This window comes from Paramisgurnus dabryanus, chromosome 5 (genome assembly GCF_030506205.2).
Source record: "Paramisgurnus dabryanus chromosome 5, PD_genome_1.1, whole genome shotgun sequence".
In the NCBI taxonomy this organism is placed as follows: Eukaryota; Metazoa; Chordata; class Actinopteri; order Cypriniformes; family Cobitidae; genus Paramisgurnus; species Paramisgurnus dabryanus.
The window spans coordinates 24,953,421-24,981,316 of NC_133341.1; the positions used below are offsets into that span (position 1 = coordinate 24,953,421).

At 38.3% G+C, this 27,896-nt stretch overlaps 4 protein-coding genes across 7 annotated transcripts; 3 read left to right on the top strand and 1 right to left on the bottom strand.

The window, feature by feature from the left end:
- Positions 1–185: 185 nt before the first annotated feature.
- LOC135732489 (uncharacterized) lies at positions 186–2,863 on the top strand. Its single transcript, XM_065250559.2, has 6 exons — positions 186–407; positions 501–674; positions 783–881; positions 1,355–1,425; positions 2,055–2,185; positions 2,306–2,863. The coding sequence occupies exons 1-6, from the start codon at positions 299–301 to the stop codon at positions 2,538–2,540; spliced, it is 819 nt and encodes a 272-aa protein (XP_065106631.2). The 5' UTR covers positions 186–298; the 3' UTR covers positions 2,541–2,863.
- A 318-nt stretch (positions 2,864–3,181) lies between these two features.
- nono (non-POU domain containing, octamer-binding) lies at positions 3,182–10,733 on the top strand. 2 transcript variants are annotated; one of them, XM_065250565.2, is made up of 10 exons: positions 3,182–3,294; positions 3,566–3,707; positions 7,803–7,996; positions 8,237–8,538; positions 8,618–8,713; positions 8,809–9,005; positions 9,303–9,487; positions 9,585–9,615; positions 10,012–10,091; positions 10,166–10,733. In XM_065250565.2, exons 2-10 carry the CDS (start codon positions 3,566–3,568, stop codon positions 10,256–10,258), a joined length of 1,320 nt encoding a protein of 439 aa, XP_065106637.1. In that variant the 5' UTR covers positions 3,182–3,294; the 3' UTR covers positions 10,259–10,733. The 2 variants fall into 2 exon arrangements, with proteins under 2 accessions (XP_065106637.1, XP_065106638.1); XM_065250566.2 differs by having other exon boundaries at positions 10,169–10,733.
- A 154-nt stretch (positions 10,734–10,887) lies between these two features.
- On the bottom strand, positions 10,888–13,567 carry tnfsf10l4 (tumor necrosis factor (ligand) superfamily, member 10 like 4). The gene is made up of 5 exons (XM_065250567.2): positions 13,067–13,567; positions 12,850–12,981; positions 12,710–12,755; positions 11,859–11,942; positions 10,888–11,771 (listed from the first exon to the last, which is right to left on the bottom strand). The coding sequence occupies exons 1-5, from the start codon at positions 13,235–13,237 to the stop codon at positions 11,353–11,355; spliced, it is 852 nt and encodes a 283-aa protein (XP_065106639.2). The 5' UTR covers positions 13,238–13,567; the 3' UTR covers positions 10,888–11,352.
- Positions 13,568–13,784: 217 nt separating this feature from the next.
- aifm1 (apoptosis inducing factor mitochondrion associated 1) lies at positions 13,785–26,742 on the top strand. 3 transcript variants are annotated; one of them, XM_065250560.2, is made up of 19 exons: positions 13,785–14,005; positions 14,919–15,049; positions 15,229–15,325; positions 15,603–15,629; positions 18,613–18,813; positions 18,929–18,991; positions 19,514–19,668; positions 19,899–20,029; positions 20,151–20,241; positions 20,952–21,036; positions 21,264–21,340; positions 22,439–22,547; positions 22,652–22,759; positions 23,062–23,150; positions 23,240–23,380; positions 23,486–23,628; positions 23,848–23,972; positions 24,968–25,152; positions 25,466–26,742. In XM_065250560.2, the coding sequence occupies exons 1-19, from the start codon at positions 13,918–13,920 to the stop codon at positions 25,535–25,537; spliced, it is 2,118 nt and encodes a 705-aa protein (XP_065106632.2). In that variant the 5' UTR covers positions 13,785–13,917; the 3' UTR covers positions 25,538–26,742. The 3 variants fall into 3 exon arrangements, with proteins under 3 accessions (XP_065106632.2, XP_065106633.2, XP_065106634.2); XM_065250561.2 differs by having other exon boundaries at positions 18,932–18,991; XM_065250562.2 differs by lacking the exons at positions 18,613–18,813; positions 18,929–18,991 and having other exon boundaries at positions 13,786–14,005.
- The last annotated feature ends 1,154 nt before the right edge of the window (positions 26,743–27,896 follow it).

Here is a 27,896-nt window from a genome sequence, read left to right on the forward strand (position 1 = left end):
GGCCGGTTGAATAAACATGCGTCTTATCGATCTTATTATTTGGATTTAAATTAGACCAATCTACCTTTCTATGTAACATACTTAAAACAATTATGATCAGTCTTGAAGAAAAAAATTCACGACTAACTTTTAAGACTAGTCTTAAAGTTTTATGCAACCGGCCACAGGCTACGCATGCGCAATACTCTCTGTTATGAAACCGCGAAATCGGCTGTATCGTTAGTGTCAAGAAGTGTTTATTACATCCTCGTGCATTTTCTAATCAGTTGTCCTTAAAGCTGTTTAAAATTATACAAGTATGCAAGACAAGGAGAAAAGAAACACAATGAAAAGGAAAAGTGCGGATTCGACAGCGCCTACCAGAAAGCGAAAGAAAACAGAAGAAAAACACGACAATTACAAGAGAGGTGCAACCATCTGTCTGTCTGTATGTCTGCCTGCCTGTCTTTCTATCTATCTATCTATCCGTTTTTATAATGTATTTCCCTCCTATTCTTCAGGTTATGGTGGTAAAGTTGACACTACTAAAGCTAAAGAGAAGCACTCTGGCAAAGGCAAACATAAATCTGCCCACTCAACAGACCGGTCTGAGGATAAGAAGACAAAACTCTCCGATGGAGGCATTAACACATCTGAAGTTGAGAGAAATGAGAAAGGACAACTTGTGTTTGAAGGCAAAGCCAATACTTGTGTGCTTTGTTTCGTTATTGTTTTGTCATGTATTGGTTTACAAACTTGCAGCTAAACTGTATACCTTTTTTTTTTTTTTACTGTTTTTGCAGACCAACCTGCGTTCACACCTAACATGACTCCCAAAGAGGTTTTACAGGCAGGCAGTTTTGGGGGCACCTATTTCAGGCCAATCTACTCCAGTATCACAAGTATGTGTGTTTATGCTGTGAACTTATTCATCATCAACAGGCACTATAGTGTTTTGTGATAAATACTAACATTACTTAAGTTCGTTTGACTCAATCTTGAGGCGTGCAAGTTAAAGGGATGGTTCACCCAAATATGTCATGATTTATTCACCCTTATGTCATTTAAAACATGTATGACACTTTCTTCTGTGGGTCACAAAAATTTACAAGTCTTTACAAGTGAAATATGTCAGATTTACCTATTAAGCAACCATATATTTTTAAAATAAGCCCCATAACCCGCAATCCATGATTTTTTTTCAAAGTCAAATGTTCAAAAAGCCCAAAGTTGCATATTCAAAGCAGACTTGGCATCTCTGATCTTCATGTATATCCTGTTGAAATCTTGACATGTACAAATCCTCAAAATGTATGTTATTTGTTTTTTTTTTGTTTTTTAAACATTCACAATAAAAAAGTTATTTTTTTTACAGAGCAACACTATAAAGATGTTTGGCAAGAGCTTCCAAAAGACTGGCTGGAAGGACTTAACATCTCTACACAGGTATTAGTCATTACCACTGAATTGTAAAATCACACAGATAAACCTCAATTAATATCATTTTCTTTTTTTCAATAATTCTAGTAAATAATTGAATTGGACTAATTTATTTAGTCCTTTGTCCTACTCTTGTTTGTGTTTTTTTTTTCTTCAATATTTTAAAGTAAAGTAAGAGCATGTGATAAGTGACTCTCATGCATAAAATAGGAAAAACCATTAAATATGATTTAGCCGTAAGACCTTGCTTGCACTTTCAAAAAAATAAATGAAAGAGTTGATAATAACTACAATGCCAAAGTGTAGCAAATAATACACCATTCACAATTTCCAGAAACAACACATTAAGCTTTGAACAGACTGTTTTTCCTTTCTCTTTTCTTGAAATACTTTTCATTGTTTTGTACTTTTGGTCAAAATGTTTTTACCCTGGCTGTCCTTTATGCGCTGAGTGAAGACATTGAATTAAGGACAAAAAAGTCTGTTTTAGGACTGTTTTATAAGACCTATGAAAAAGCACAACTATTTGTAAATATGGCTATTATGTATCATTTTTATATTTTAAAGACCGTTATGGACAAGCCATGGGCAGTCTATGTAATTGTGCATTTCATTAATGCGTTTCAACATTTCAGGTGGCGTCATCAACATACAGGGAAAATGTAAACACCTATAAGGTTAAATGTGGAGGCAGTCTAGAGATGTGGGAAAGCAGTGGGTGGATTTTGCCCCAGGACCCATACGGATGGTTTCAGTGGTACTGCAGGCAAGCCTTCTTCAAATTCTTCAACTCAAACTCAACTTCAATTATTCAAAATTAGGCTTTAACACATAAAAATGTGACTAACCAAATAGTGCATGGTAATGTGCTCTCTCTTTCCAGCAGATTTTACCAAGGCCGGCGAACAGAGGATGATCAACGTCAGATCGGTCGGTGGGCCAAATGTACAGGAGTCAAAGGTCGTTGGCGAAATAACCTCATCACAAAAGTGGTTCGTTCTGGTTGTGCATACGATAACTTCGGCGTTTCTCCAGTTGTCAGACAGACTTTGCAACATTGGGGCTACAGACTCACCCTAGAGGACTACAAAGAAGGAGCAAAGAGAGTGAAACCCAAATAGCATCAGCACTCTACAAACCAGAAAGGGTTATTTGAATGCAGTAACCTATATGGAAATGAACTGACGAATCTATTTTTGAAGAATTTGAGAATTAGGGACTTCTTATATTCCATAGCTGGGAGAATATGACTGTTGTGTTTTTTATAAGCTCTTGAAGTAAGTGGAAAAACGATAAAAAATGTGGATCCAAAGCAGAAACAGATCTGGAAACACTTTGTTGTTGCAACGGTGTGCATGCTTTTGAAAAAATGTGACGTGTGTGATTACTTGGGTGCATTTTTGTGACAATTTTACTGTGTAAATAAAATAAACATTTTGCTTAATGTGTTTCTGTAATTATTTTTATGTATTGTGTAAGTTATTTTCTTTCTATGCATACAAAATATGATTTTATTGAGCAATGGTGAATTTGTAAACTGCGCTTTCTTGGTTCAACGCTGATCGGCGCCATTAACTTTCAATCCACGCCGCTCGCTCGTTCTTGCACGTCACTTCCTATCTCCAACGACCAATAAAATCTCAGCAAATTTCGTAAAAACGATTTCAACCAATCAAACGCTTGCAGTTTGAATGTGTCATTTAATTGACGCAAAATAGACCAATAACAAACGGCAATGCTCACGCCGGAAAAGGGACCGCTGACCAATGAGAGGTCAGCACAGGCAGCAGGTTGCTGTGTACGGCGTTCCGCCTCTCTCCTCTTTGTGGTCGACGCTGCGCGTGTTTTTGGATCGGATTTAACGCTTTTCTTAAGGTAATTGGATGTCAGTATTTGTTCATATTTACTGCATACGATGTGTGCTTTAAATTCTGATTAAACATGTTATCGTATATAATTTAGATATCAGGCTGTGTTGTTTGCTCTGTTGAGAGTGTGTTCGCCCGGCTAAGGCATCGATATCGGTACCCATTAACACGAACCTCCGCGAGTCCTCTTTAAATCAGACAAAATAATAAGGTTTATGCTTTTAACTTGGAAGGTTTTCTCGTTTACAAGCGTTTTTGTCAACCTTATTCTTTTTTAGATGCAGGAAAACAGAGGAGCTCGTTCAGATCAGAACCACGGTCCTCGACAACAGCCCAACCCCCAGCAGGAACAACAGAGGAAGCCGTCAGGAACCGATAGCAATGGACAGCATACTGATGCTGGAGATCCAAGCAGCTCAAGTAAGCAACATCAGCACTCAGGTTCATAAACGTTGGGTGTAGTTGTGCATCCAGCTGTTTTTTTCTTGTTAGTCTTTTAAATTCCAATTACTATGTATGTGTGACGTGTTTCATCCAGACAGAGTTTCCCCAATGGCCAGAAATTTGATTTTGTATAGATGCACATAATAACAGCAACATTGTCCACTGCATGCAATGTTAAGTCAATCTGGAATTTTTTTTGAATTATATAGAATGACTGCAAAGGGATTTAAAGTTTATTCTGCTCGGCACACAACTATTATATGACCATTAAATATGAAATATAGCACTGATTGAAGTGGTTTTATGGTGTTTTTTTACCCTTTTCCAATCTTAACACTAAAAGCCATGAATAATGCAAAGTATCAAATTTGGTGTCAGATCCAGATATCAGATTGGTGCTTGGTGGAATCAGCAGTAGTGGTGTTGCAGTTGGACGCATGTGTTCGAATGTATTATTATGATGGTTACCTTTCAATCAACTAAATTATAGAGTGAGGTGCATTTACCCCATGTTAACCAGAGCAGCCCAAAATGATCCTATCGACTAAGGGGCCAATCACAACAAATGCATTTTAAACGCTTGGAAACGCAAGGCACTGCCTTTTTTTGGTCAATTTAAAAAAGAGCAGTGCGCCGTGGCTTTTTATATTGCTAGGCAACCAATAGGGCAGCTGTCCTATCAATCAAATATTAAAGTGTGAGCGCTCTTTTGCTGTTAACCGTCATATTAGCAAATATGAGAATGCTTGCTCTAACCTTGATCGAGGGTGAGAGGTGCACAAACATGCAGGAAAGGATGAATGAGTGCAGTCTAGGGGTGTCCTCGACTAAGGATTTACATATTCTAATCAGAATTGTCCAATCTTTCCATAGTGATTTTATTTAATTTGGAGATTTAGCGCGTCAAAGCAGTCATGACCAAAAAAAACGACAAATGAGAAATGACACATAATTTGTGATTGTTACTGTAAATGATAAAAACTAAGCTTTTTATACGATTCATTAAACATTAATTTATAACAAGAAAAACACTGAAATTAATGATTTTATAGACACTACGCGTTAGTATTTAGCACAGAAATACCTGCTTGCTTGCTTGCTTTGACTTTGATCATCTCTGTATTCACTTAAAATACAGAAAGATGATTCTTATATTATTTATTTCAGGAATCTCTTTGCTATCATTTGAAAGGGAACACCGACCATAATATTAAATCTCAAGAAAGACAGTCGTGTCAGGCATAAATATAGGTTCGGTGCAGATATTTTCCGTTTGATCGCCGAAATTTAAAGAAACAGCTTGCCTGTTTTGTAGTTTAACTTTTGAAGATAACCTGTTTTAAATACATTTTAAAAACGTATTTAAAAAATGGATGTTTTTCGAGGGGTCTGTTTAGTTTGATGAACTCCTAAATATGAGACTCAGAGCACCTAGCCCGTTCAGCTAAATTGCATGCGCAAGCATGGCCAGCACGCAATAGCGCAACATCGATACAAAGGAAAGCAATCCAAAATGTACAGTAGAGCTGCAACTAACGACTATTTCTTCTGTCGACTAATCTAGCGATTATTTTTCCGATTAGTCGACTAGTCTAACGACTATTTTTTATTATTAATACAGTGTTCTTTTTTTGATTAGCTATTTAATCTGTTGGATAATCTGTTTTCTACTCTCTGTCTGATCTGACAGTTATTGTTTGTTTTATTGTATTTTAACACAACTGAATGCTATTTTCACACATTATCTGTTCTGTTGTCAGATATATATGGGGGACAGTTTCCCGGACAGGGATTAGACTAGTCCTAGACTAAAATAAATATAAGAGCTGTCCAAACTGAAAACATCTTGCACTGACATATCTTAAAATACATCAGTGCCCTTAGTTTGGCCTCAAAATGCACACAAGTAATGTTTTTAGTAAGGCATGTTTGTTTAAACTAGTTATATTTCCTAATTAAACTAAGGTCTAGTCCTGGCTTAAGCTAATGGAAACCACCCAGGGCCGGAGTGGGACTCATTTTTAGCCCTGGAGTTTCATGACTTAGACCGGCCCACTTTAGTTCATGACTGACTATATTAAAAGAATACAGTTAAATCCTCAGTAGCCTATACATAAGTGTGCAATAGTGAACTGTTTTCTGCATCCTTGCAATTCATTGTATTTTTTAAATAGATAATTTCCATATCAATGCAAATACAGTAAACAATTATGATTTTTGCTCTAATCTTGCAGCCCTAAGATAAGGTATTTTTATATTATTCAATTAAACATATTCAAAAGCTACTAAAAGGGAACAAATGTGTTTGTGTTTTCCCCTATATTTCTATTTTTAAAAAATGGTGGGTCTTGAGATTACCTGTTGCGTTGAAAAAGTTTAGAAACTCCTGATATACAATACACAAGCAAGATTTATCAAGTATGCAGAGGAACAGGAGGAAAAATTAAAAATCCTTATCTTAATTTTTAGTACTTGGATCATGTACATTGCCAAATACCTTGTGTCATAAAAGAACAAATATTGAATGGACTTGTTTTACTTAAGAAAACATTATATTCATATGAAACGTTTTAAATAAACTGATGAGTTTTGCATCAAATAAGTTTTTGTTATCAAAAGACGATAAATAATATAACTATTCATAGATCATTCATTATTTGTCTCATTTTCATTTAAGTGGCCGTTCGTATCAGGTCGCGCATCTAGACGCGCGGCAAACGCCCTCAAATACAGACGCATCTGAATCTAAACTCGTGTTCACAGGCGAGCGCTTTGAAAAGCAACCCGTGCGTTCTGCGCTAACATTTTTAAAGCCGGCAAATTACGCGAGTGGGGCTGAATAAGTGCTGGCAGCAGCAACCTTCAACCCGGTGGCATGACAACTCACAATTCGGCGCAAATTAAACAATTGCCATTACACAGAGTTACTACAGAAGGCATGCGCGGGCATAGGAGAGAGAGCTCGCACACAAGCACATAACCTGTTTGTGTGGGAAAACACTGCTAATCTTTCATGATAAACTCGAATCAGTCGTCTTCTCTGCCAGTAACATCAACATGTTACGCCAGTAACATCAACTTTTAATTCTTTCATTCAGTGTCATGTAGAGGCGCTGTCTAGGGGCTTCACGCAGAGAAAGAGAGAGAGCGCGCGTGCACAAGAGAGGCACCACCGAGCGCGCACAACAATAAATGAAGCCGTTTTAAATGAAAATAAAAAATGTAACGTTAAATGTTGCGGCCATTGTTGATTTTGTGGCGCACACAAACAAATCAATGTATGGATAACACTGCCAGGAGCAGAAACAGCGAAGCGTCGACGCATTTTACGCATGGCGACGTATTTTCATAGGTAATTTGATCCGGCCCTTTATGTAGTCTGTAAAAAAGACATCTCTAAAATAAATTTAGTTAGTTAGACAATGGGCCCTACAGTTACGAGTTCATGCACGTGCATCTGTTTCTCAAGACACGATGACTGACAGTGGTGAGTTAAGGAGAACGGACTCTGTGGCTATTTTAACTTTATTTGATGTATTTCCTGCATAAAACACTGTTTATTTACTGTGTAAATGTGGGAAAATGTAGTCATCATCACTGATATATCTCCGGCCCCTCATTTGAGATGCTTTTCATGAACTGGCCCCCATGACAAACTGATTGAATAGCCCTGCTGTGTATTATTATATCTGGAGAAGGCTGTTATATGTGAAATCAGATAATGTGTGCACCCATATATGGCCAAAATTGAATGATGCTCATTTCATAACACATCTGCGACGATTCGACTGTGAGATTGGTAGTCGAATCAGGCTTCTCCTATCGATGCATCGAATCTACGGCTATTCGGGATCACCCCTAGTGCAGTCCGGTTGTTCCAAACAACTGTAAACTTCCGTCACCACAACGGAAGGCCCGCCTCTTCCCTCATTGGATTGGACAATGGGAAAAAAACACAAGGCGTTTAGTGCTCATAATGCTTACTGCCCATATAAGATCACTCAAAAAAGGTGCCTGCAACTGCCATAACTGTGTTTGGTGTGATCTGCCCCTAAAGCTGTTTTTTTGCAGGTGCTGCTGTTACTATAAACCTGCAGAACTTCAAGAAGCCTGGAGAGAAGACCTACACGCAGAGGAGCAGGTTGTTTGTGGGAAACCTACCTGCAGGAACCACGGAGGATGATGTGGAGAAGCTTTTCTCCAAATATGGCAAAGCATCAGAGATCTTCATCAACAAGGAACGAGGCTTTGGCTTCATCAGACTGGTGAGTTTGACCAGAGATCAGACTTCATGTTGGTGTCCAGTTTGACTTGAGTACCTGGTTTGACTTTTATTTTTAATCCGAGACCCTCTTTACATTTTAGAACTGCAATTAAAGATCATATGGTTGCATTTTTCTTTTAAAATTAAAAAAGTTTATAAGTTCACCAAAAAGAAAAGACTAATGCAACCTGTTGAAAATATTACCTCAATGTGGACGTTTTTGACTAACCCTCTTTATTAGGAAACAAAGACGCTCGCTGACATCGCAAAAGCAGAACTGGACGACACCCCTTTCCGTGGTCGACAGATCCGTGTGCGTTTCGCCACACATGGTGCTGCTCTTTCGGTCAAGAACCTGCCGCAGTTTGTGTCCAATGAGCTCCTGGAGGAGGCTTTTGCTATGTTCGGCCCCATCGAACGAGCAATCGTCATCGTAGATGACCGCGGCAGGCCATCTGGGAAAGGCATTGTGGAGTTTGCCAACAAACCGTCTGCGAGGAAAGCTCTGGATCGCTGCACAGATGGCGCTTATCTCCTCACCACGTGAGTCTGCTTGTCTGATACACAGACTATGGTTAATGTTCATAGATGTTGAGCGTCTGACTTTGCTCTCTTTGTTCAGATTCCCCCGGCCTATTATGGTTGAGCCGATGGATCAGGTGGATGAAGATGAGGGTCTTCCTGAAAGGCTTATTAGCAAAAATGCCCTGTACCACAAGTGCGTTTGTCTTTATATTCTCATTTATGTTTGATATGCAAGTGATACTATGCTGTCAATAGAAAATCTCATTTTTAACTTGTATCTTTTTACAGAGAACGTGAGCAGCCACCGCGGTTTGCCCAGCCTGGCTCGTTCGAATACGAGTATGCAATGCGCTGGAAGGCCCTTATGGAGATGGAGAAGCAACAGTACGAACAGGTGGAGCGAAACATCAAAGAGGCTCAAGAGAAACTCGAGACTGAAATGGAGGCAGCGCGACACGAGCATCAAGTCATGCTGATGAGACAAGGTGAGCGAGCTTTATAGCAAAAGTTGCCTATATAAACTTGCATGTCTTGCTACATTGTCATAAAACATTATGGTTCAAATTGACATAAGTATTTTACATACGTCAAACCTACTATGCTACGTGCAACAGAGTATACTTTTTCAAACTTTGTTTACTGAGTTTTTTTTTTTATACATCAGTTGTTCTCAGCATCAGTCCTGGGTATTCACGCAATACATAAGTCAACAACAGTGCATCAAATAAGGGTGACATACCAACTAAAAAACTTAAAACCAAGATTGTCTCTTCCTGTTTCAGATCTCCTGCGCAGACAGGAGGAGTTGAGGAGGATGGAGGAAGCTCACAACCAGGAGGTGCAGAAAAGGAAGCAGATGGAGCTGCGTCAAGAGGAGGAGCGCCGGAGGAGAGAAGAGGACCTCCGCGCCCATGCCGAGGACCTGATGAGGAGGCAGCAGGGGCAGGGGGGCAACTTTCCAGAGAAAGTGAGTTCAAACATTCACAATCATGACATATACAATCTGCTACTCTGTTTAAAATGATATTTGCTGCATAAATGACACTTGTACATTGCTGTTTCAGAGAGATCCAGATATGAGGATGCATATGGGAGGTGAGAACGAATTTTAGACAGCCTATACACATCTGATTAATTAAACAATGCAGACACACTGAACTTTTGAAGTTAAAGGCGGGGTGCATGATCTCTGAAAGCCAATGTTGACATTTGAAATCCCCTAAACAAACACACCCCTACCCCAATAGAATCTGGACCTTTTTGATAGACCCGCCACACACATTCGCAACCCAGGCAACAATGTCGATTAGTAGACACGCCCCTTACTGCTGATTGGCTTTAAGTGTGTTTTGGTACTCTGCCACACTCCCTTTTCCAAAGCGTTTCTTAAAAATCGTGCACCCCGCCTTTAAGAGAGTTATTTAAAATCACTTCAAAAAGTGTCACAGCAAGGGCCTAAAGAATTGCACTGCTTTTTTTCTTGCGGGAAAGGTCAGGGAATGGGCATGAACAGGAACCAGATGAGTGGGAATCCCACAGCTGCAGGATCTACCAATATGACTTCCAATGAGGTACATATCACTGCAAACACAAAATTCAATACAGCATGCAGAAAATACACGGTGTAAGCTTATTTCTCTTTTAGCAGGGATCTGCCGGAAGTCCAGATTTGCCTCTTCCCTTCCCTCGTCCCGGACCCCCTGTCGACTTTGGAGCCAACAAACGCCGCCGATTCTGAGACGATCACCCAAAAGTCTTTGTTTTTTTTTTTTTTTTTACATACTGTAAACATTTTAGTGTTTTTTGTAGAGCCTGTGTGTGCGTTTCACCAATTGGATTTGTGAAAGCTAAGATTTTAAACGTATAATGAAATAGTTTTAAGTTACCTGCTAAAATTTCTCTCACTCCCAAGAGCCTCATGGGCTCTGTCCAGATATTAACCGAGCCTGGTTTTGGTGTGAAAGACCTTTGCAGCGATTCCTTGTAGACCAATTATTACTCAAAAGCATTCAAGAAAATTATTATTTGTGCAGGGAAACGGGCCCAAGGTGAACCCTCAGAATTGTATAGCCCCAACTGTTTCGTTTTTATGTTCCTTTTTTTTTTTACCCAGCTGTATTATTTTCTATTGTAGACATTAGATTTTGTCTTGTCCTCTAAATAACGCCTTCCTTCTAGACAACAACTTGAAATAAATTCATTACTACACGTAACATACAGTCCAGTGTTGCTGACAGTATTCTTGGATACATTTTCAAACAGTTTAGGATTTTTATTTATTTCGTGCATGAGAGCCATTACAAAGAACAGTTTATGGAAAATGCACCACAAATGGTACAAAAAGCAGAAATAATGCACAGGAGTCGCAAATACAGTCCGCAAAAAGACATTGTTAATGTAATGCAACATAAAAGAACATTTAGAACAATAGTTGCATGTTGCAATACTACTAAGTCACACAACTGATTCAGCTGCTCAATTAATATGAAAACATGCATTGGGTCTTAAAAAATATTATTTTTGAATATTAAGTTTGGACATTTTTATCGGACGAGTTTTAGCAGATCCAAACTTTTTTTAGAATTGTGTGAGAATCAAACAATAAGCTACAGAATTGCAAGGATATCTCATATGAGGTCAGGATCTGTTTCTGTGTGTACTCTAAAGGCACATGAATAAATCACTGAGAACATCCATGATGTATGAACTTGCAATAAAAGTGCAAATATAAACGTCTTGAAAGCTTTATATAGTTTTAATGTGTATAACACTGCAACTTTAATATTAATTTCACGTATACCTGTCAAACATGTATAAAAAGCAAAAGCAATGTCAGTTAATCATGAATGCACCAAAATAAGTGGCCTCCTGAGGAAAGCGCACAGCGCTTATGTTCTGCACATACAGGGAAAGCCTGTCGCCTTTTTCTAAGCGGAACAGCGCTCCCTGGTGACTGGAATAAAGCTGTACACCGGAGCTGCCGCCTGAGCACGGACTGACCACTGCTTTTGCGAGCATTACTCGCCTTGGATATGACGCTGTCCTCTTGTACAAGTACCTCGTAAAGTACAGACCTTGTCCTGTCTGTATTTCGAAATGAACCTGGGAGAAAACAAAATAAATTCCGTCTTGTGGTACCACAATCTCTCCGTCAGGGCTGAGGCCCATTAAGCCCTCCTGACTGATGTGACCGCTCATGTTATTATCCCACTGAATACGATGCAGTGCAGGAACTCCGTCTGCAGAATCATCTGACAAAGCGAAATTTTGTGATCAATAGCCTTTATATATATATTAATAATAGATTTAATACAACCCACATTGTCTTAAGGTTTTACCATTTTGCAGCCCCTGGAACTGGTTAAGTTCTTGTTTTGCTCCCACGTGCACGGCTGGTTTGAAAACATCAGTGATGTTGTGTTCTTAAGAAGAAAAAATACGATCACTTCAATAAACATCCATTTTTTATAGCTGCCTTAAATTTGTATTTGGGTTTAGTTAAATTGGTCGTGCAAGTAATTAAAATTTCGATTATATTATTAGTTGCTATAACTTTTAAAAACAAGTTAAAATTGCTTAATTTGATACGTGAAAATGTAGTCAAAACCGCAAGTTTGAAATGACTTTAAAGCCAATTTGATATAATTTTAAGGCAGCTATTTTTTCGCATAAATTCTAATTTATATGGTTGGAAACTGTATTTAGTTTTAATGAAAACTCTTAATAAAATTAACGATGGTTTTGCTATACAGTAAAAAGTGAAAGCTGGATCTACTTTTATTTTCAACTTTACATTTCTCACTTTAAGTGAAAAATTTAAGGTGAATATTTAAAAAATTACAATTGGTAAAAATAAAATTGGCAACACCTAAAAATGTAAGCTTTTTTAATATAACGTTTACTTTTTACAGTGTACAGTTAAAAATCATGGTTCCATAAAATAGTTACCACAATGTTTAAACCTTTTTTCTTTTATTTTTACAGTTTTAAACCATCGGAACTGCAGTAAAACCATTGTTTTATATAGGTTAACAATTTTTTTATATAGGTTAATTTTCGTAAGGGACAAGTGTTTATTTGAATTGTAAATGGGTGATCGTTTAGTTATATTTTAATGGAAACCATTTAAAAAAGCATTGTTTTAGCAGGGATTGTAGTGCATTTAAGAAAAAGCATTAAATATAGTTACCTCCTAAAGTCTCCAGCAGTGAATTCTGTATGTCCAACAACAACCTCTGTACAAATGTTTACAGATTTTTACTTTAAAAATTATGCACTTCTGATGTTAAAAAATGTTATCAGGTTATTAAGGCCATTTTTTTTTAATACCTGCTGTGAACTTCGCTTCAGCTCTTCGTTAAACAAGTCACAACTTGCGATTCCCACTTGATCTGTCTGTTGGGTAAGATCTGTGGAGAGACAGTGCAGTGGATATCCTCCATCTCTACCTGCTTGATCTGTCTTTTAAAGACAAAATAACATAATAGTTAAATATTTGTAATATTTTCTTTGTTTGAAGACACTATAGTCAACATATTTCACTCACTTTCTGAATATCCTCCGAAAAGTTGTAAAGCAGAAAAGCCGTGATAATCGTCTCCGTGCCTAATAATAAAGTCAGAACCAAAAAGAATAACTGTCCTCGTGCATGTTTGTTTTCTGAAGTTGTTTCGTCCAGCTGGCTATAATTGGGATTGATCTGAAGGTTTGATGTCATATTTCGACCGTGTTTTGCAGAATATTCGCATGACAGAAAACGAAAGTAACCTATCCCGTCTGGCTGGTATCCACAGAGTCAAAGGTCTGTGTACTGTACTGTTTTGCGCTCTTCCGCACATAAGTTTGTTTTCCTCGAAGGAAAGTCCCCCTGAAAAAATCACCGCCCCTCCTCTTTTAGTACAGTAAATGACATGTGTCAGATACAACCTATGAACAAACCAAAATTGTATTGGAAAAACTAGGCCACACCTAGAAATGAATGAATGATTACTTAAAAAAAGAGAAAAAAAGATAAAACATATAATTCAACATTTTCTCTGTTTAAATTATTTTCCGTTGCATGCCAAAGAAAAGAAAAAAAAATCTTCTATCGTACAGCATAACATAAATGGGCGGTATCTTGTCACACGACCTGTGGCGTCTTTAAAACGAACCTTACAAATAGCCAATCATCGCTGACTGAAGCGATCTATTGTAACAGGCAGATACACTAACCAATCAAAGAATAATCGGTTAGTGCCTCAGCCAATCAGTGCGAGAAGAGGGCGGTCCGTCAGCTGAGACCGGAATCGCTAGCAGGAGCTGAATGACCTGAGAAGGTCTCCGGCCTTGTGTGAGTGCAGTACGGTGAGCGTGGCGGTAAACTTTCAGAAGCTGTCGTTATCGCGGAACACAGCGATGTTTAAGTGCAAGACAGTGTGGAATAAACTGGCTCCGCTGGCCCGGGCCTCCTCCACGTTGTGTCTGCAAAATACAAGGAAATCAGGCAAGTTGGAAATAGCGGCAAAGTCGGCGGCTCTACGGCTCACCTGTGAACTTGACGCTGTCTGTTCACTTCAGTCTGTCAAAAATGCGTTAACATTTGCTCCATTACAGACACTGATGACCATGTTTGTGTATGATAACGGTCCAGTTTGATGCGTGCTAAGAGGTGCTGTCCAAATGCTAGATTGCTTAAATCAATGGCACTATTTTAATAAAAACTTTTTTGATTCACGATTGGGTTAATGCCCATCGTTCAAGTTATTTCATGACGTAGATATGTAACCACGTTTTTGAACTACGTAGATATTTAAACTGTAACAATTTGCTACAGTAAACCTTACATTCCAAATACTATATTGTTTTTTTAACCCTACCATAGTAAATATTGAGGTAACGTTACACTACAGTATTTATTGCAGTGTATTAGTTAATACTACATAATACTATAGTATACATTAGCAATGTGTAGTAGTTAATATACTAAAATTAACTAAAACTTAATATAGTAATAAATACTTAAGTGTGCTACAGTATTTTTTCAGGACCAGTACATGAAGGGTCGTAAGTTAATAAGATTTAGGCCAAGGTCTGACTTGGTATGGTGTTGAACGGCCACAATGTCCAGTACACGTCTGCAGATAAGAAAAAAAGTTAAAATACTTTGTAAAACTGTCCCAAAATATGGTTTGTAATAGACACATTCAGTAAAACACGTGGCTATGGAAATAGTAAGACATGACCTGCAGGTGTAAACATTTTCTTTGTAGGTTCGGGTCTTGAAGAAATTGGATAGATTCGCCTTATTTAAGAACTAGCATCATTTTTAACTGAGTGAACTTAAAAAAAGACATCTTTAAAGTTGTATTACAAATGTATTACTTTGAAATAACCCGTTTTAATGATTGACATCTCAGTTCTGAGACATGGGAGAAGACTGGAGATCATTCAGAAGGCCCAGATGTCATCGGGGGCCACAGGAGGGGGCGGAGAGAACACCCTTTATTTTGTTCTGGTTGGAGCAACATTTCTGGGAGCAGGTGTTTATGTGAGTAGCCCTTATGATCAGCTTCAGTTTTGGAGAATTGATTGAATTTATGCTTTCCCACACAGTTTCTTGAATTAAACTAGCATCATTGCAGCATTGCTCATCCAAAAGTTTATCAGATGATTCCTAGAGTTGCAGAATTTCAAGTCCGTATTATTTCTTTGTTTTTGTGTTTGAAGACCTACCGCACTGTCTCGAGAGACAAGGAAAGGTATAATGAGCGAATGATGCAAATTGCCAGAACAAAACAAGGGCTAGAGGCAGCTAAGGCTGCGGGTAAGTGATCACATTAGTCACACATGTTGGACTTGTGACCAACAAATACATTCCCCAACCCTTGAAAGTCATTTATTTAGCAATTATTGAATTGTGCTTTAGTTAACTTAATAAATATCTTTGTGTGTGTCTCTTGCATATAGCCAAAAACAATTAATTAAACTGTAATATAAACTTTTCGGTTTAATCCTACTGCTATATGCAGTGTACTGTATGTATGTGTAATTAGAAGCAGCATATGAGTTAAGTCACTGCTATGTTGTCATTTGTTTTTCAGCTGTAGTTGTGGGAAAACCAAAAGAAGGTAAGTTATTATTTTAACCGCATCATTCTGTTTGTATGCGTTTATAACATGCATGTGTTGTGCATCTTGAACACAGAGCACTTCCACTACCTGCTCATTGGCTGATTTATTAAAAAGGCTTAGAATACATATGCCAGTTATGTGTAAAATGTCTCACTTCAACATTCTGAGAAATCCCTTTTTTAACTAAGCTGAATATTTCCTGAGGTGTCATGTGCTTGTGCTCTGTGGTCTTAATTTGCCTAAATTAATGGGATGCACAAAGGCAAATGCGGGTTGGTTGGCATGCTTGGTGAGTGCATTTACACGCACAGAATGTTCTGTTCATGCAGTAAAAGTCCCTGTAGGATGCATCCTGGAAAATCTTTAACTCTACCTACTCCAAATAATGACTTATGTAACATGTTATGTAGAGCTTTGGGTCAGATTTACAACAATATGGCTTGTGAATATATGTGATATTCTTATTCTTTTTAGTTGCTTCTCCTTGTTATTATTTAATATAGATGTAAACTGGGATATTTGTTATATTGTATTGATATAAATACAAGTAACTGCACTCACTGTTTGAGTTGTTAATACGTGTTATGAACTTTCTGTCTCTCAGTAAAACCTTAGAAGAGTATATTAAATTCTGCTTTTACAATCCCATGATAAATTAGAAATGTATTCACAAATGTATTCATACCAGACTTATTAAGTTCAAGCCAAAGTCAACTCTTGCTTGTAGTCCGGTACCTTAAATTTTGTATTTACTTGCCATAATTTAGTTAATCCTGAATACATTTGATGTAAAGCATTTTGTAGTTTCAGGTAATGTAATATTATAAACAAGATTAGAGATTTTTTTTTAGTTTTTAGATTAATTTATTATATAAATGCTATTATGGTCATGCCGGATAAACAGCAAAGGTTGACTTGAAATGTGCTATTAATTATTAACATTCTTTTTGTTCATAACTTTATTTTCTCAGTACAACGCAGGCGGTTTAGACTGTTTTGTCTCCTGTAATATCTTGTCTTTTGGCATCACTACCATGTGCATCATTGTTTATCTCAGATTTAAGCTTGCATGAAGATTAGGACACTGCATGTTACTGTATTACTCCTTTTTTAAAGGTGCCACAGAATGTAAAACTGTATTTACCTAGGCAAAGATGAATATTAAGAGTTCTGTACATGGTAATGACATATTGTGAGCCTCAAACACAATTATTTCCTCCTTATGTAAACCTTGTGCATGCAAAAGACAGGTCAATCAGGCCAATCTCAATAGAACACCGATTGTGACGTTACAGTCGTGATGTATGCCCCATTCAATTATTTATAAAGTTGTTACAGTGCTAAAAAAGTTGTGACTGCTGAGTTAGCGCTATATGCTATTTAGTACTATATGCTAGCGTATAGACAGTTTCAGCGGTAACAACATAAACAAGTGGCTTTCATGGTCAACGCGTAACTTCCGGAAAACTCCGCTAAGAATAAAAACAACAAAGTACTTTAAACGTAGTTTATTTATATAACAAGCAAAAAAAACAACACACATAAGGTCTGTTTACTAAATGTGAGCTACTGACATGAGCCTTGCTGTGAAACAGCCAATCAGAGCAGGGCTCAACATTATTATTCATGACCCTTCTAAATAAGGTAATAACAGCCCATTTCTTTCAAGAGAAAAAAACCTAGGTTTGTAAATAGACATGTCTTTGAATCATTTTCGCACTTTATAAAGTCACATACATTCTATGTAAATATCAGATTTTTTTAACATATTTTATCAATGCATTCTTTGGCACCTTTAAACTCTATTAACAATACTACATGTTATGCACTTTCCAAATAGCTTTTGTGGAAGGCACCTGCCAGAAACTGTTAGAGCTAACATTTTACAAACTTGTCCTTTACGTGGAAAATGGTTTCCTCCATGTCAAGTGTGTGTTAATTTGTGTTTGTGTGGTTTGTCGTGTGTAACTCTATTGACATTCCTCACCCAACCAACTGAAGAGAAATTCATTGTTTTTATCACTAATACCTTTTCTCAAGTTTCAAGAAAATAATTTGGTACAGATGTAAAGTTTTTTTATGTATTCTTTCTTCAATTGGGCTCACTAATGGTTGGATTTAGGGGATGTTCTCCTAAGTTCTTGCCTTGTCACGCCTCATGTGTTTGAGTCTGTTGTCTTTCTGTCACACATCGTCTTTGCCAACGACCTAACACCGATGGGATTTTCTCTTTTCTTTAACCATTCGTCTCACTAACTATAAGATGTTTTTAAGACGGTTGATTTGTAGTCACTGTCTTACTTTGTCTTTGTCACTTTAAATAAAATATAGATTTTTAAACAGTGAGACAATCCACCTGTACCCTGCTTACACAATGAAGCTGCTGGAGAAAAGCGGTTTGCTGCTAAATGTTTCTCAGTTGGACTTTTTGATGGCAACCAACATGGACCTTACTGCAGAATCGATAAATACAGGACCATCAGCACTAGCAAGAGTTTTGGTGAAAAAGTTGAATATAAAGGAAATAAGTCTGAGAGATGATCACAGAACATCTTAAGCAGAGAATATGATGTGCAGACACTTCAAGAAGGTTTGATGTGCGTTATTGTAACATGAAGCAGAGTCTGATCTTGTCCCTGAAGAACCTGAACCCAGAAAATGCAAGAGTTTTGACACATTTACCTTCACTTGATGTTTTTACATCCACCCGTTGCCGTTATCCTCTTTGTGTTTTTTCTTTTCAAACCCTACAAATTTAACCATGGTCCTGGAAGATTTCATTCATCCAAATGACCCACTTGTATAACCCATTATTCTTCAAGCTTCTTCAATTGTCATCGTTTCTTTTCATTATCACCAGCAAATCTGGAAGCTTGAAGCATCTAGAGAGTCAGTGTAATCAAACGCAAAAGGATATAGAGTGGAAGATTGTTTTGATGCTCTGTCAAACGTTTTTATTTTGCCCCTTCTGTGAAATCAGACCCCATTGCCGAAGCGTCCGCCGTGGAACCCGAAGAACCCGCTCCTGCGGAAGAACCTATTGTAACAGAACCCATTGTGGAGTCCTCCATAACCGTACCCGTTACTGAGACAGTGCCAGAACCTGCCGTGGAACAAGCCGTATCTGAAGCTCCAGAAGTGATAAAGAGTGAAGAACCCATAGCTCCTTTAGTTGAGAGTGGTAAGATTGAAACATCTGCATGGAAATCCAGGATTTTGTAAAGAGGACCGTTTTTTGTATTATTTCAAAATTGAGGTTAACATCTTTGTTCTCCTCTTACATTGGGATTACCAAGCAGAGCCCACATCTGTAACCATCGCTGAACATGTCCCAGAGATAACACCCGTTTCCGAGAGTGGTAAGAGTCCAGTTTTAACTGGATGGGAGCTATTTAAACACAATGCGATAAGGATAGTGATAATTCACATGAATGGGCACCTATTTCAAACTTTCCATTACTACACTGTTTTTTATATGTTATTTTCTAGATTATATTTTTGAATTTTGAAAACTTTCCCTTGTTTTTTTTTTTAAGATAATTTTTACTTGTCTTTCGAAACATCATTGTCTACACACTTCGTTGAAGGCCTTATCTGCTTTCCCACAGTCATTTCATTCTTTGAAAGTTGTTTTGGTCAAGTGTGACTGTTGTAACACTAATGAATAACGCTAATGGTATGAGGTCACACACTTAAAACCAGATTGCTGCCTAATTTTCATATAACCTGAGGTAAAATGTTTACTAAAATGCTAATTTCTCCCCTCATCTAGCTGTGTTCCTGAGGGCACTTCTACGCTAATATGATAATGTGTTGTGTAATGTAATGTAATGTAGAAAAGCTTGTTTATTTGTATACTAAATTGCTGTTTATTAAACCAGCTGCGACTCCTGAACCCGCTTCTGCTGCTGTGCCCCTTGAACCCACCGCTGCTCATCCAGATGTCCCTGAACACGCCTCCTATCTGCTGATAGGTGGAGGCACGGCTTCATTCGCTGCAGCTAGATCCATTCGGGCACGTGACCCTGGTGCCAGGGTGAGTCACACCGTGATGTTGAGCATAGCAATAGGCAGAATCATTATTTTTGCCTATTTTAGTTCTTATTTATGTATCAACACACTTCTAAAGTTTACAATGCTAAGTCCATATATGATAGATATGAAGATATTTTTATCAAAGCTGATATAAAGCTGATATTACTATAAGAAAAATATCAATTTCAAGGTTTGAGAAGTTTTTAAGTTTTGTGCTTGGTACACATACAGGTGTTGATCATTACTGAAGAATCTGACCTGCCCTACATGAGACCCCCTCTCTCTAAAGAACTGTGGTTCTCCGATGACCCCAAAGTCACAGAAACGCTGCACTTCAAACAGTGGAACGGCAAAGAGAGGAGGTCTGTGTGTACCCACCTGCATCTGATGTCATAGTTTCTACTTCATTAGGGTCTGCAATCCATAGAAAATTTGATGAGACCACATGCAGTAATTGTTATTATTTACTTTTGTATTTTATAGTATCTACTTCCAGCCTCCCACATTCTACGTCGATCCCATAGATCTTGCTAAGGTGGAGAATGGGGGTGTGGCTGTTCTCACTGGTCGTAAGGTGAGAAACTCCTGCACGCACAGTTGCCCAAAAAGTTTGTGGAAAAAGTGTTCAGAATTCACTCTGTATTCTGTTCTTATATTTGCAACCTTCCGATCTCTATCGTGAACCCAACAGGAAATGACTTAAATTGCAATTCATTGGCTGGCTCTAAAAGGGAGTAAATCCTCATAGACCCCCATATTAAAATGTCCAACTTTACTGCAGAAAAGTGTGTTTACAGCCTGGTACAAAAAGTGTTTTTGGTCAGTGTGACAACTGTGAGGGGGGTACATTTTTTGTAACTCATCTGTTTAAATTATATTAAGCATAATTAAGGGTGTGGCCACTTGAGTGACGGGTGAAAAGCCACTGCTGTCACTAACGCCGAGCTAACCACTAACCAGTCCTGTTCACAGACATTTTTTGCCATTTTTAGTTTATACACAATGTTCTCCTTCAGCTAGTAAGATATAGCTTCTTTGCTAAAATAGTCTCACAATTACATTGCCACTACTCTACTCCACTCTTGTCCACACACATAAGTCTCGCCTCTGCATTGATTCCGGCAGTATTACTAATCTGGATGCCCGGATAAAATTTTCCAATGAATGAATAAGAAATTGCTGAGCACAGTAAAGAGTAGGAAGTGTTTTTTGCACTAATGCAAAACTATATGGATGAGTCATTCTGATCATAACTCTAATTGTGCGTTTGTGTCCGTGGTGTAGGTGGTTCACATGGACGTCAGGGAAAATAAAGTCAAACTAAGTGATGGTGCTGAGATTTCTTATGATAAGTGCCTCATTGCCACAGGTAAAGCACACATAAACACACGTTGGTACACACTCATTGATGTATCTGCAGTCTGCATGTTTGGAGAAGATGATGTCACCTCTATCCATAGCCTAATTATTTATAGGGTGGGCACTATTTGCATTATTTGTATTGTAGCTTTAGTATTGTGGATATTTGGATGTTGTGTTGTTTTAATAAGTATTGGTCATACCAAATAAAATAATCAAACTGTGTGTCTGTCTTAGGTGGGGTGCCTAGAAACCTGCAAGTGGTTGAAAGGGCAGGAGAGGAGGTGAAGAAGAGGACAACCCTCTTTAGGAAAGTATGTTGGCAACACAAGGCCTCAAAATAAACTGAGTTTTATTAGTTTTCAGAGGCTGTTTTTATAGATACTACAATGCGAGTTAAAACCATAGATAAGCTCTTGTACCTTTAATACATACAACCTCAGATCAGCAGCACACATTATCTCTTTTCATTAAAAATGACCTCGCAGTGTGTGAGGATAGAGAACGACCTTTAAGGCTGGTTCAGACGGTACGAATTTAAAATCGTCGGCCGATTTTCCAACCCTGAGAGACCCCACACACGGCGATAAAACATCGCGGGTCTAACAGTTTTGGTCGTACAGGTAGTGGTGCGCCACCACATGGCAAAATCAACACATCACACACGAACCGATTTGACTCCCGAGCAGTCCCAGGTCAGACGGGAAATCTCGCAAAATCTCTCGAGATCAGACGTGATTTCAGAGTAAACAATCATGGCGGACGAAGAGGATGCAGTGGCGATAGTTTGCAGTTTGTTTTTAACCGACAAAAAACGTTCTCAAAAGAAAAGGCGATGGTCAAAGAAGTGAAGACAAGACAACACGAGCATGGACTATACTTGCTACATCATGAAATGGAGGTGAGTTGTTGTGACCCGTGATTTTGTTTACATGACACCGGTACATCCTCGCTTCCTCGTCACCTCGCTTTCTGATTGGCTACACGTCACAGTCCACAGGCTGCATGCTCGTTTGTCCCCGGGAGACACCACACACGAGAAGAAATCAGGCCAAAAAAAATCCAACATGTTGGATATCCCCGATTTGAGATCGGAGCGGTCCCGAGGTGCTTCCGAGTAGACGAGAGCAGTCTAAACACACCACACACGGCAAGAATATCTGATCAGTTTATTTTACGATTATCGGAGCATCCTTAAGATTGTCGGAAGGGGTGAATCGGGGCTAAAATCGGCCTAATTATCCTGCCGTGTGAATTGGGGGCATTCCACTTTTAGTGTAAAAAGACATTGAAAACTCATTATGTAAATTTCTATGGGGTTTATGTATTTTACTGTTTTGAGTTGTTTTATATTACACTGTACATATCTCTGTATGTTCCAAAGTTGAACAGTCATATGCTTTTTTTGGAAGATTGAAGATTTTAGATCTCTAGAGAAGATCTCCCGAGAGGTGAAATCCATTACAATCATTGGTGGAGGATTTCTGGGGAGCGAGCTGGCATGTGCCATCGGTCGCAGATGTGAGTCCAAAATTTTTTTATATATAAATAATTGTATTTTTTTATAATGGGTTGATGTAACAAATACTGTACATATAATTGCATTTTGTTGTATCTTTGTGTAGCCACTGATATTGGTTTAGAGGTGATTCAGATGTATCCAGAGAAGGGGAACATGGGAAAAGTTCTTCCGGAATACTTGAGTAACTGGACCACAGAGAAAGTCAGAAGAGGTGAGAGGATGAACCTTTTTATTAGAGTTAAAAGTCTTTCATCTTAGATTAAATATGAAAAGACAGCTATAATAAAACCAACTGTACATTGATTTTCCTTAAAAGTGTAAATGCAGGCACTGTGGTGCTATTGAAACAATGCTCTGTTTGTTTATCGGCCTGGCATTGAAACATTGCTCTGTTTGTTTTATCGCCCTGACATTGAAACATTGTCTCCGACCAATGCCAGAACGTATAGGAAACCAGTTTGAACCGTTTAATGTTTTAAAGTTTAGCACTGCTAACCCTTCTACCTTTCATAGAGGGAGTGAATGTAATGACAGAAGCGGTGGTGAAAAATGTGACCTACAAAGATGGCAAACTTGATATTAAACTGAAGGATGGACGACATGTGAGTATCAATCTATTGCATTATGGTCACATTAGCTTGGAATCAATGGTGGTTAATGTTATCAACTCAAATGCATATTGTCCCTTTAGGTGAAGACAGACCACATTGTGGCGGCAGTTGGTTTGGAGCCCAGCGTGGAGCTCGCCAAATCAGCCGGTCTGGAGGTGGACTCGGATTTCGGAGGGTACCGGGTGAATGCTGAGCTCCAGGCCCGCTCCAATATCTGGGTGGTAGGTGTAGAGTTTATCTTATAAACACTAACATGGGCTTCAGTATTACAGTATTGGTTCTTGTTATGAAACTCTAATTGTAATTGAAGCACGTGTGCATTCTAGGCGGGAGATGCTGCTTGTTTCTATGACATCAAATTGGGCCGACGGCGTGTGGAGCATCATGATCATGCTGTGGTCAGTGGCCGATTGGCTGGAGAGAACATGACAGGAGCCAACAAACCATACTGGCATCAGTCCATGTTCTGGTATGCATGCATGCACACGCTTTTATAGCTTTAACACATTGACACACATTACTGACTGTAAAGTAAGTAAATTGAGCAGAGAAGCAAATTTTCTAATCAACCAATAGACTTGACATTTACATGTAAATGCTCTCTGATGTCTTTTTGTGTTTATAATATTGCTGTGCTTTCAACTTTTGTCCATAATTCAACACTCACAATATATGTCCTTGACTACAGGAGTGATTTGGGGCCAGATGTGGGGTATGAAGCCATCGGTATAGTGGACAGCAGTCTGCCAACCGTAGGAGTGTTTGCTAAAGCCACAGCCAAGGACACACCAAAAGCTGCCACAGAACAATCAGGTACTCAAACACAAACATTTGCTAGCATGTATATCATTACCACTATTTACCACTTCATGTGTAGCATCAATAAATTTACTACTTGCAAAATCTGATCCAGAATGGAGGTCAACTGATGGATCGGTCGGCCCATAACTTGGACGATTTTTGGCATATTTTAAAAGGCACGTCTGTAGGCAACTAAGCGTTACAGTTGCCCACCTGTGTAGTGTAGGATAATATCATAAAAATTCGAAACGTTTTAAGAGCACTTGCTAAACTGTTCGCTTTAAATGCTTATATCTTCTGTATGCGAATGTTGTTTCATACCAAAATGCTTTTTTGCATAGTTGTGTTTGACACATGAAAACGTTTCGGGTTATGTATATAACTGTTGTTCCCTGAGAAGGGAACGAGACGCTACGTCTCCCTTGCCATGATTCCTGTAACACCGTCTTTGGCAATATTTTAGATAGCGATATACTTCATGGCTCGCGCTTCACCCTGTCTTTGTCGTTAAGCCACACCATTGGTTGAATTTGATATAAACATTTAGACGCACTTACCCATGGAGGCATCCCCAAAGTGTCACCGCAGTGACGCAGCACGAGTTCCCTCCAAAGGGAACTGTAACAATGTATCTTAAAAGGTAGCACAATTTAACCTTGCTCTCTCTTGAAAAGTGTCCCCACATTTAGTCCTTGAATTTGAGGGTATTGCACCTGGAAAGTCCTTGAAAGGTCCTTGAATTTGAAGTTAACCAAGGTGTGGGAACCCTCTAACAGTATAAATGAAAAAAAGACAATAAAAATAGACCATCAAAATAAAATTGATCATTATGTACAAAAGAATTGGCCAAGAAAATCTGCATCATAAATCGGCCAACTGCTGCCCCGATTTCTAAATATCAGCCAGAAAAAAAAACTTGTCGGTCAACCTCTATTCAAAAATACAACATTTATGTATGTCAGTGCAAATCAATGAAGTTCATGTTATTTTTACCTCCATTGTCACAGGTACTGGAATCCGCTCAGAGAGCGAGACTGAGGAAGTCGCATCAACAGTGAAAGCCGGAGCTCCTGCCCCTCCTAACCAGCAGAAAGAAGATTATGGAAAAGGGGTGATTTTCTACCTGAGGGACAAAGTGGTGGTTGGTGTCGTCCTGTGGAATGTCTTCAACAGAATGCCCATCGCAAGGAAGGTGAGATGGAAAAATGTTTAGCATCATTGCACCTGGAAAAATGGAAATCCTGTTATCATTTACTCACCCTAAAGTTGTTCCAAACCTGTACATGTAAAATATTTTGAAGAATGCAGATCTGGGACACTACTGACTTCCATAGTGGGTAAAAATGATACTATGGAAGTGAATGGTGCCCATGATCAGTTCAAAATATATTCCTTGGTGTTCAGCAGAACAGAATAATTTATACAAGTTTATCCCTTTAAGTAATTAATCTACCACATGAATAAGTGCAGATGTATTGATTTGTCTTTATTTCCTGTTTGTGTAGATAATCAAAGATGGAGAAGAGCATGCAGATCTGAATGAGGTGGCCAAGCTTTTCAACATCCATGAAGACTGAGCCGTCTCAGTTTCTCTTATTTTCTCTGTTCACTCTGTCAAGGGAACTCGGCTTACATCTATGTGGAGTGAACTTGTTAAAAGACACGTGCACACAAATCGAGAACAAACAAACGCAGGCTTAACACCGGCCTGTCAGCGGCTATAATGGCCTTGAACTCTGAGACTGTGACAAACAGTGCAGCTTCCAAGCCGCAAGGTGGTGCTGTGGTTTCATTGTGCTCGTGGATTGATTAAATTTGTATCGACTTTCTTCTACTGAACAAAATCTACACTCTTTGTATTTAAAGTTTGCGTTCTGTATGTTTGTTGTTGTGGTCAGTAAATCTCAATTCCTGAGTGCAGCCTGTCAGATAAGCTTTAAAATCAGATTGTGAGATCAACTTTCAAAATAGTTAATAAATAAGTTACAAACAAATAAAACTATTGACAAATTTGTCTGACAGCTGGTAACGTAGTATTTTATGCTATCTGCAAGATCAAAGCAGCTGGTTCAGATTGAAAAGCATAAATTAAGATTTATTTTAACCATGTCTGAATTTGATTTTCAACCCTTTTAACCATTCAAAAAAGCTAGAGTTAGCTTGATTTCGATGTCCACCGTACCTAGGATTGTCAGAGGAAATTTCCAGAATATTCCTCCTCCTTATTTGCCCGATGTGGATGTAACCCTGAGGCTTTGACATATGTAAAAAGGCATCTCAATATGTTAAGACTCATTACACCTGTGACTGCCAGCAAACATCTTTCGTCATGACAGACGCGACCTATTTCCTTACGCACCGGCGCTCTGATTCACAGGTCAGAGTCATAGAAACTTACTCACCGTGACGTCTTTGCACATTTTTGCTCTTCTTGAAGTTTTTCACCATGTACATAATACAACTTGACCACTCGTCACAAGAGCAAAATGTGTGCGTGGATCAGATTTTAAAGCAAGGCTAGCCCTTTCATCACTTTTTGCTTATTTTTCCAGGGTAATTTGTAATGTTGATGTATTTCGATAGATCACAATGACTGGCGTCTGTAGATTCATTCAGTTTTGGGCTCCAAAAATATGAGCAGTTTTTGTTTCTGGTATAATAAATATCCTCAGGACTGTAATCTTCCCTAAAAGCATAATGAATAGGGTTGATGTTAGTGACCCATCCCTCAGGGATCTCCTATTCTCACTTGAGACTGCCTGAATAAATGTGCTGAAATATGTCTGTGTGGTCTTTTAGATTTATTTATTAAGTTGTTAACGTAGATTAATAATGTGAGCCAAGAAACCAGTGATGTGTGAGTGAATGGTGCTCTACAGTAGATTTCTTTATGGGTTTTAGGCATGAGGTCTACATCATCCCGAGGTCATGTCTCTGTTTAAACACAACATGACGGCCGAGTGTGTGTGATTTCACAGAGAATCTGGGTCTTGTGCTTTTTAGTTTGGTTTACTGTGGAGTGAAGATACATGAAAATTACCATTGGCCTAGTTATCTGCTCTGACTCAACATAGACACACAGAGCTCTGTTTCTTTCTACGATTTTTTTGTTTCAGTAAATTCCTCACTGCTCATCTCATTATTTCTCTGATTCTTTCATATTTTATGGCTTTTGTGTTATATAACACACACACACAAACGTGTATATATAGGCATAAACCTATAGACTAAAATAAATTCCTAGACTAAAATAAATAATAAATGTAAGAGCTGTCCAAACTGAAAACAACTTGCACTGACATATCTTAAAATGCGTCAGTGCCCTTTGTTTTGCCTTAAAATTGACACAGTAATGTTTTTAGTAAGGCATGTTTGTTATAACTAGCGATCGACCGATATTGTTTTTTTTTTTGTGCCGATGCCGATTTTTGTTTCATCAGCCTTAGCCGATGACCGATACAGGCTGTCGATTTTCTTGAGCTGATATTTGGAGCCGATACTGCTTTTGCTCACTCAATTGACATCATTAAAATGTAGGCATGGGCCGGTATAAGATTCTGGCGGTATGATAACCTTTAGCAAAAATACCACGGTTTCACGGTGTTGCGGTATTGCCATTGCAACACTAAAATGTGTTATTTTCAAATGCCAGGTACAATAAAGCCTTTAAATTATAATATGCTTTCAAAACATATATAATATTTTCGTAATATATATTAAATGTAAACATCAAATCAATCACATGACTTCATGATTTAATGAATTTTGTATAAACACAGCTCATACCTTGGAGACGGTATCACAGAACATTTTAGTGGTTTTGAAACCTTGACTGTTTTAAACCTCGGTATACCTTGAAACCGGTAATCGGCCCATGCCTATTAAAATGACACGATGATGCCAAATGTTACAAGTCTCAATTTTAAAAAGTAACAT

Excerpts from the sequence above, each read along its gene's own strand:
- tnfsf10l4 (XM_065250567.2), bottom strand. The coding sequence starts at position 13,237 with ATGACATCAAACCTTCAGATCAATCCCAATTATAGCCAGCTGGACGAA. Across the intron at positions 12,756-12,849 it reads TGAAGCGAAGTTCACAGCAG|AGGTTGTTGTTGGACATACA; the intron begins GTATTAAAAAAA and ends ACATTTGTACAG. Across the intron at positions 11,772-11,858 it reads GTTCCAGGGGCTGCAAAATG|ATGATTCTGCAGACGGAGTT; the intron begins GTAAAACCTTAA and ends TCGCTTTGTCAG.
- nono (XM_065250565.2), top strand. The coding sequence starts at position 3,566 with ATGCAGGAAAACAGAGGAGCTCGTTCAGATCAGAACCACGGTCCTCGA. Across the intron at positions 7,997-8,236 it reads GCTTTGGCTTCATCAGACTG|GAAACAAAGACGCTCGCTGA; the intron begins GTGAGTTTGACC and ends CCTCTTTATTAG. Across the intron at positions 9,488-9,584 it reads GGGGCAACTTTCCAGAGAAA|AGAGATCCAGATATGAGGAT; the intron begins GTGAGTTCAAAC and ends TTGCTGTTTCAG.
- LOC135732489 (XM_065250559.2), top strand. The coding sequence starts at position 299 with ATGCAAGACAAGGAGAAAAGAAACACAATGAAAAGGAAAAGTGCGGAT. Across the intron at positions 408-500 it reads ACACGACAATTACAAGAGAG|GTTATGGTGGTAAAGTTGAC; the intron begins GTGCAACCATCT and ends CCTATTCTTCAG. Across the intron at positions 882-1,354 it reads AATCTACTCCAGTATCACAA|AGCAACACTATAAAGATGTT; the intron begins GTATGTGTGTTT and ends TTTTTTTTACAG.
- aifm1 (XM_065250560.2), top strand. The coding sequence starts at position 13,918 with ATGTTTAAGTGCAAGACAGTGTGGAATAAACTGGCTCCGCTGGCCCGG. Across the intron at positions 19,669-19,898 it reads CACGTGACCCTGGTGCCAGG|GTGTTGATCATTACTGAAGA; the intron begins GTGAGTCACACC and ends GTACACATACAG. Across the intron at positions 25,153-25,465 it reads GAATGCCCATCGCAAGGAAG|ATAATCAAAGATGGAGAAGA; the intron begins GTGAGATGGAAA and ends CTGTTTGTGTAG.